At 39.7% G+C, this 8711-nt stretch overlaps 1 protein-coding gene across 2 annotated transcripts; it reads left to right on the forward strand.

Moving 5' to 3' along the window:
* The first annotated feature begins 364 nt into the window (after positions 1-364).
* LOC103462772 (PWWP domain-containing protein MUM1) lies at positions 365-8705 on the forward strand. Of its 2 annotated transcripts, none has more exons than XM_008405764.1 (14): positions 365-579; positions 1011-1145; positions 1247-1545; positions 2420-2666; positions 2884-3024; positions 3116-3186; positions 4929-5011; positions 5127-5187; positions 5260-5335; positions 5753-5803; positions 5885-6126; positions 7947-8168; positions 8265-8353; positions 8452-8705. In XM_008405764.1, the coding sequence occupies exons 2-14, from the start codon at positions 1139-1141 to the stop codon at positions 8549-8551; spliced, it is 1689 nt and encodes a 562-aa protein (XP_008403986.1). In that variant the 5' UTR covers positions 365-579; positions 1011-1138; the 3' UTR covers positions 8552-8705. The 2 variants fall into 2 exon arrangements, with proteins under 2 accessions (XP_008403986.1, XP_008403987.1); XM_008405765.1 differs by having other exon boundaries at positions 2905-3024.
* Positions 8706-8711: the final 6 nt, after the last annotated feature.

Here is an 8711-nt window from a genome sequence, read left to right on the forward strand (position 1 = left end):
CGTTTCCTCGTCAATATGCGAGAGCTTAGAGCGATGCGCGCTCCCGCGACAGGGGATGCAAATTTGGGCAGGCGGGCTTTTCTGGGCATAACACCTGATTTTCTTTTATTCAAATCTTAAATGGGTTCTCATAGGCTGTAAGTTGAAGATTACCATGATCAACAAAAATAAAGACTTTAAAACATCCATCTCAGTGTAATTAGATGGATGTGTGTTTTACTTAGTGAGTTGAGYTTCTGCTATGAATAAGTTTTGGAATTTACATAATATGAGTGTAATTTTAAAGAAATCTTTCAAAAGTGCATTTCAAACCAGCTGTTATTTGCCCTCCGGGCCACGAGGGGGCGTTTGGTTAAATCTTTAAGAGCGCTTCACAGCCCGCGAATGGAAGCAAGAGTCATGTCTTGTTCCAAACAGGAATTTGTGTTGATATCGCGTTGCTTTCGGTTTTCCGTGTAGTATTTAGCTAGTTTTCAGCACTTTGCTTTTCTGCCTTTTGCGACCTGGTGCAGCAGTAAATATGAGCAGGTACTGGGACGCATGATGGCTTTGGGTTTCTGAACAATCACAGCCTTTACGGTGAGTTTCAATCTGTAGCTAATGTTAGTGTTGGCAGTTGGCTGCTTATGTTTTGACATCCCGCCCCTTGCTTTGCGCAAGTTATTTGTACGTTATTATCTCACATTTTGGCTTTTAAGCTTCAAATGATAATGCTTTACATTATAGCCTTGTGCAATAAAAATATCCGCAGACGTTTTTGGGTTGTTATGGCGCATTTTCCAAAAAGAACTAGCTTGTTTTGCAGGTTATTTCGTTGTTTGTATGCATTTTTTAATCTGGATATGATCTTAATGCTTGCTTATTATTCAACTGCCGATTTTGCTTGTTTTGACACATGGTAGTAAACAAAGCTGTAGCAATGCACACATGCCCGTCATTTTACTAAGAGTTAGACAACGTATTTAACATGAATTAATAATTTCTCCATTCATTTATTTATTGTTACAAAGGACATTCATGTTGCCCGGGTGGACGACATTTCCCCTGGTAATGTCGCTTCTGTACTCATGTTCATCTGTCTGCCAACAAACTCAAAGCACATCATTTCAATGAGAGGAGCATACTGAGCCACACAACAATGAGAGGTACAGCATTTAATCTTCTGGATTGCCTGTGTTGTCCTATTTCAAAACTGTTATGACTCAACTGTTTATTGACTTGAGGTTATCTTTTTATTATCTTCCAGGGAGACCTCGTAAAATAAGGAAAAGTGACTCCAAAGAGTCACCCGGCTTTAATAAGGTCCTATCTCCTCCAGCTGCAGAAGTGTGCATTTTCGATAATATCTCCAATCTCGGCTTGCCTGCTTTAGAATCTGAACCAATTACACCCAAGAGATGCAAGGGACGAAGGAGACGGACACAAGAAGCCATAAGTGTGACTTCACCGCCTGTGCACTGCTCCTCCACATCCAACATTTCACTCTCCTCCCCCAGAGCTGATGAAGAGCCGCTGGAGTACGCTGAATTTACCACTCAATCAAAGGTGAGGTGTGAAGTAAATTTTTACTGAGAAATGCTTGTTCAAGGTGGCAATTTTTTAGCTTTAGAGATGCACTGTCCTTTTGGAAAATCAAAAATAGCTTCTTTTTTTTTATCTCTTAAGGCATTATATTAATACGAAGGGATGGGTGATACGGCCTTGATATTTTAGAGCAGTGTTGATTACAGTAACCAGAAAAGCGATGATAAAAAGTAATAATAAAAAAAAAAAACCTTCTTATGTTATCTTTCTTTAAAAAAAATCTGAATTGGCAAAAAGTGGTATTGGCAAATCAACACTTCATGAAAACCAGAGAGTGGAAAATAACCACTTGATTGTCTATTATCTATTTTACCATGGGAAAGGATATCTATTGGTCTGAAAGGGTTCACTAATTCTTCGGTATTCATCCAGCTCAGCCTTGTTTCTCCCTTTTCAAAATATTTGGACAACCTAGACATTTCAAATGTGAGATTATATAGCCTTACGTTAGGCAGGGCCATGCGCCCTGGGTCCCTGGCACACCACATTTTCTAATTCTGGGTTTCTTCTTGTCCCAAAGGAAGTCCTTAACATATGTCTCATACTGTTTGTAAACCTGGGATGAGATGTCAACAGGCACCATGGACACATAATTRAATAATGGGGCTATCGCCATTTTTATTACATTCACCTTTCAGTTTTGCCCATTTATTAAGATCGGTTTTTATCTTCTGAAGAAGCGGTTCCACATTCAGTAGCATTATTTCCTCTAGAATYGAGTAAAGTCGTATGCCCAKATATKTCMTACCCGAGGGAACYCACTTAAAGTTAAATGGTGKAATATCATTTGAGTGACACGTTTAATACAGTACAGCATCTTTTCATGTTGCTGCAGACTCCAGAGGACGATCCTCCATGCCACAAAGCGAAACCTCAAAAAAGAAAGTCTCGAACTTCTCAGCCAAAGCAAGTGAGACAAAGAGGAGCCGTGGCGCAAACCCAGAAAAACGGGACTCCAACGAAGCGTCGGCGTGGCAGGACGCGGAAGAACATGACTGGAGATGCAAAGGGAAAAGGCACTCAGCCATCCAAACACTTGAGGCCGAAGTTTGAGCTGCAGAAGCCWGACGCAGCTGAACAAGGTACCGTCTGATGTTTGTCTCAGCTGGCCTAAAGTAAACGTCTTAAAGAACTGTGGGCACAGCTAATTGCTTTTTTGCTGGTTTCATATTCAGTTTTAATGCTTCTATATTTWAAAAAATAATTATTTGCCACTGCACAATTTTGCATAATTTTGCTGAATGCAGGAATGATGACCTCTGACTCCCTTGTCTTGTCTGCTCTCTAATCCCCAAAAAGATGACTCTTTGCTGTCTTCAGATCTTTCAATCGAACTGAATCATGATGAGGAACAGCTGCCCTCTCTGCCCTTACAAGAAAATGAGAGTGAAGATGAGGAGGAGGAAGATCTGCCRAGTTTCCTGATGCAGAAAAACAATAGTAAGGAGAAAACCGCAGTGGCTGAATGCAAACGATCTCCACAAGACCCAGTCCTACTGGATTTTTAATTGATCACTGTTTTGTCTTGCAGAACCTCCATCGATCACAGAAGGAGCGTTTGTGTGGGGCAGATGTAGAAACTATCCATACTGGCCAGCATTGGTAAGGATCAAAACATTAGGAGATACTAAGGTTTTTCTCACAGTGAACATTTCTTATTCTAAGCTCAGTTAGTATTAGCAAAGTTGTTTCTATTAATATGTTCCTCAAAATAGTTTGCTGGGATTTTTTTTGTTGCCKTTCCTCCAGACAGAACCGGTAGAACAGAGTCGTTGCTCCCACACATCTTAACAGTTCTGCTTAGAAATTTTACAAGGCCACAACAAACATTGACTTTATTGTCCTCAAGCCACTTTGTAGCTGCTCTGGTTGTGTGTTTATGGTCTCATTTGGACCCAGACTTTGATTTCCTGATGTATTGAGATGTCGTCTCAGTGTTTCCACATACGGTCATTTCCTCAAGCTGCTATTTTCTATTTTTGGAGTTGCACCAAACCCTCCTGCAGCTGAACACCCCCAACAGATGATGCCGTCACCTAGAGAAATGGTTATTTTAGTAATCGAGCATTGTATTCATACAGTTAATCGACTTATCGAATTAAAATTTGATAGTAAATTATTGGTAAATTCTACCGTAACTGCARTGTTACTTATTGGATATCAACATCGAACCAATTTTTTTATATTTGTGCATSCTGAACAATAACATCCCTGTATTTTAGAAAATTAACMTGTAACCATAATAGCTCAATTTTCCAGTTAATCTGGACAAAATGTCACAAAAATATGACATTGTATTAAATTTGGTAATAACGTTCAGACGTCTGTAGACCAGCTTTTAGTTTATGTATCCATCTTCAATCAATTTAATAGATGAACTCCCACATTTCACAGCCACTTATAGCTTTTGTGTTCATTGTTCATGTTAGCGACTGGATTTGGCTCCATCATTTGGCGCCACGACGCGCTCCGCCATCCATTTGTTGGGATAATATGAAATTTATCCTCTGTGTTCAGTCTATCCGCTCTCCTGCGGCGCTCTTCCTCGCCGTTCGCTCTTCACCGCCACCAGGCAGCAGSTCTGGGAGGAGAAAGGCTGCCGTACTCCAGGCGTCGCACCAGTCACTTTAAGGATGCTTACTGGTCCCAAAAAACAGTAAAAACCCAGACATTATCACCAATCAATAAAATCCCCCCGGAACGAACTTAAAAATTGGACGTTATGCTGCTAACACTTAGCAACAACTAAGAGGCGGAAGTGAGAGCGTTACGCAACATAAATAATCACCTGGCTGGAACAACTAAACAATAAAACATAATTTAACAAAACTTTGGGGAATTTTAATAATCAGCGAACTCGACTCATTCGAGGAATCGTTACAGCTCTACTCCCTCCTCTGTTCTTCACAGATCAGATTSAGGTTTGCAACGTTTTTCTTCCAAATGTGGCTGCGGTATTTAAGCGCTTTGATTTTCAGTTTAATAAGTTTAAYAAGACCGCAGGTCACATCTTGAATATTAGCTTTTGGAGTAATGGCTTCTGCCTCTCTGAGGGGCCTTTCAGCCCATGTCGTTTCCCTGTTGATGATGACCCAGTTCAGGCAGCATCTGCTGTTTTTTGTTTAGTACATAACAGCAAAACATATTTATCTCTGGGACACGGAATCATCGGTACGTGGCTCATTCCCTCTCCTGTCCATATATGTGGTTATAATTGCTTGAATAAATGAACAGGACAGTATTTGAAAACGTTGGTGTACCCTAATAACGACCAGAAAAACACGCCTCTAACTCCTCAACGTTTCTGATGTTTTGGGATCTGTTGTGTTTTTTGTTTTCTGCAGGTAAAAAATGTGAACCGAAGACAGAAGAAAGCAAGCGTCATGTTTGTTGACCAGGCGTTCACCGGCATTCAGAAACAAAAGGGGTAGGAACAAAACTCTGCTTTTTTTCATTTGCTCATTACTCATTTCATCCTGTAAATGCATCTCTGCTAAAGTGTTATTGAACGCAACATGACTTTTCAAATGTTGTTCCTGAAGGTTCACGTTGCCTCTGAGAACCTTGAAACCGTTTGACTGCGAAGAGGCAGATGAGCTGATGGTGAGCTCTGTTCAAACACCACTGACTCATCTGTGAAGGTTGTGTTTTCCTGACGGTTTGTTTCTTCTCTAGCAAAAAGCCAAAGAGTCATATGAGGCTGCTATTACATGGTCCTTGGAGTTCATAGAAGACTACAGGATGCGTATTGGTCAGTAGGAATTACAGTGATGACTGCAGTCTGCTTTGCAGTAGGCTAATCCTYGAGTGCTTTAGATTAAAAACAAAAACAGGAAGTATAAGAATAGAGGTATCAGAACAAAAGCATGATGTGAATTTCATAGGCGAGAAACCAAAGTGCGTTTCTACGGCCCGTAGAGCAGCAGAGCAGATAAATCAGCAGGCAGAGCAGAAATCAGACTGGAGTTTAACAAAGCGTTTGTTGTTTGAGGTGATGTTGAAAGTCCTTTGTTTTCTACTTTCTCCAGTCCTTTGGAAATGGATGTAGACTGTCTGCATTTGACACAGACCAAATATGATGAAGTCCTCTGACTTTCATTTTATGTAAACATTGTTTTACTCTGTGAAGCGACTTCTTACCATGTGTCCTTCTCTGTTTTGCTTTCAGCATGCGGCTCATTTTCCGGCTCYTTYATTGAGTATTGTAATCATGACATGAGTAAGTTTCTTCATCAGACAGCGACGCCTTCGCAGACGTCYGACGCTGCAAAACTAATCACTGTTGCTRTTTTTGCAACAGGCTATCCGGTGAGGAGGAAGTATCCGCAGGCTGCCTCAGAGAGACTAACAATCACCAGTGATGTCGTAACGGAGGAACCGTGTGAACATCACCAGGAGGGCAGCGTTGGCGAGAAGCACAAAGACGTTTCCACCTGCTCCAAGAGGCTGCTGCCGGACCGAACTCATGCTGCCCACAACCGAGCCAACGAGAAGCTGGTTCATTTCATTGTCAAGCAGCGGATGGTGGAGAAACGTCTCCTGGTAGGATTYTTTATTTCTRCTGCTGCAGAGGGTCTTCCTTCACATTTCACATCCTTTTTATATCTACTMGGGTGGATARASGTGGTTTGACCAGGAGACTCTGCCTTTAAACTTTTGGGTAGTTTGGGTTAGCATAAAGCATTATTTCTTTACTGACTTGCATCTGAGGAGCTGAGCATGTAGTTTAACTTAGTCTTTGGTGAAATCTCTGATATCTTAATGATGCACGATACTTCAAAAATCTTAATATTTGAGTATTTTCTTATGGTTCTCTAGCAGTTGTGATACCTGCCCAGCTTTTGGCTGGTAGTAGCCGTCCTCCCAGTAAACATTCACGTGTTTCAGAGGTGTTTAGATCTGCTTCATACTAACAGCATGCAGTCGTTGTCATGGGGGAAATGTTATACCTTTAATCTATAGCTTCAGTCTGTTTTTTATGTGTGAGATATGCATTAGGGAAGTGGTCCATAGTACACAATCTGTTTTAAACTGACCAATAACAATAGCGATGCATGTTTAACAATAGTGATTATTGTTTTGGGGTTTTTTTTTTATCAACAGCATGTTGTTCCTCAGCTACCACAGCTTGAACTTTTACTTCCAACATGAAAGCTCTGCCTGCCTTTGGGCGTTAGAAAGCACATTGTTCTGCAGAAAACTTGTTCAGACAGTAACTACCGAGCACCTGTGACGAGTATTTACTCAGTTAAAGAGTCGCAGTGACTGTTTGTGTTTTTACATGGAGTAACACTAAAGCTAAATGCATATGAATGCAGTTTGATTCTGATCATGTCTGCAGYAGCTTAATAGTAACTTAAAAAAGATGTGTTTTACATATTTGTGACGATATAGTCTGAGACATAATCTGAGCTCCTCTGCATTCTTCCTGTTCTCCTACAGCCATCTGCAGAAAAACACTGAAGGAACCAATCAGAGCCAGGAGGAGGGGCTTATCGCTGTCACTCATGCTCGTACAGCTAGTTCCTCATAACAGAGTCTGTCATGAAAGCTCAGGCTAGTTAGCATGGCCACCAATGATGGCAGTCAATAATGATGGCTGAAGCTAACAACCATTTCAGTAATTAATTATTCTGGTGATTAATCACTTAATTTGATAAACAGCTTTTAGTTCTCTGAATAAGCTCATTTTGTACAATATTAGAAGTACATAAAATACAAATAATTCAATACCTTTAAAAAAAATAACAAAAAACCTGAACATTATTCGGTTAGATTGGATTAACTGAATAATAATTAAGAGGTGGTTAATAATATWAATTTTTTTATGATTATTTTTATTTTTGAACCAGGTGAAGCTAAAACTATACCACTTGAGTTTATTTTCTTTTTTTAAATGGAAAACGTACATAGATCCATTTTTGTACAGTTTTGGCTTAATTACTGTGTTGTTCTAGTTAACAAATAATCTATTACCATATTGATCATTATTGTACAAATCAATTAATTGTTTCAGCCTATTGTAATCAGTCGGTTAAAGGTGTCGRGGTTATATCCAAGTTTTACAAAACATTTAGAAGATTTCATCATATTATTGTCAAAGTAATTAAATGTTGTTTAATAGTCCAAAGGCATTTTGAGTGTAACTGCATCTGGATGCCATCAAACGATCCTATAGCACAAGAATCTCACTCCAACATCCGCYTGGTCAAAACGTTTTCTTATATTTTAAGTTATTGATGATTTGATMATTTCTACTGATGTATTTCTTATTAAACTTATTGCTGATTTAACTGATATTAATGTATTCCAGAAGAACCTTCACCGTTTGTTTTGATTTCTCGATATTAATCTGCTTGCAGGCCGTGATCCGAGGGCAGCAGGAGTCCAGATGGCTCCGCTCTTTTCTGAGTGCCAACAGACGGAGAGTGGTGAACATTTACCTGGAGGACGACCAGCAGCTGGATCAGGTGTACTGGTACCTCAACGAGCTCTACGCCAAAGCAGTGCCCAAATCCCCTCGCCTCGCCGACGTGAAGTCGATGGAGCGCGTCCCTTTTGTCCTAGATGTGCTTCTGCCGGAGGTCAGAGAGGACTCACACATATTACTGATTATATTTTTGCACACCAAGTCTCTCTTTTTATTTTTTAACTTGTAATTTTCTTGTCTTTTTATGCAGGCTATCATTTATGCCATTGCTGGGGTGGACAACGTTTCGGTCAAAAAGGCAGAGGAGAAGTACCTGAAAGGGCGATGCATTAGCAACAGGTAGGATTTGTGTAAAAGTGTAAATTAAAAAAAATATCTTAGCCCATATTTGAAACTGATGAATGATCTTTTCTTCCTTCCTTTTAACCTTTTTCTAGAGAAAGGCAAGAGTTTGACCTGATGATTGAACGGCAGATGTGGAGGAAGTCACAGCTTCAGAATACAGGACTTGAATTATTTTCTGACTCTATCAGTTAAAACAGATGCCTTTTTTTTTTACGTTTTTTTTTTTTATTACTATCCGAAATATAAAAAAAACTTGCCCCTCAAAACATTACGACTTCTTTAATATCCTTTACATTTTAAGCAAGTAAGTCTTTTTTTTATTATTATTTTTTTACACTTTTAATTTAAAAAA

Source organism: Poecilia reticulata, linkage group LG3, assembly GCF_000633615.1.
Source record: "Poecilia reticulata strain Guanapo linkage group LG3, Guppy_female_1.0+MT, whole genome shotgun sequence".
Classification (NCBI taxonomy): Eukaryota; Metazoa; Chordata; class Actinopteri; order Cyprinodontiformes; family Poeciliidae; genus Poecilia; species Poecilia reticulata.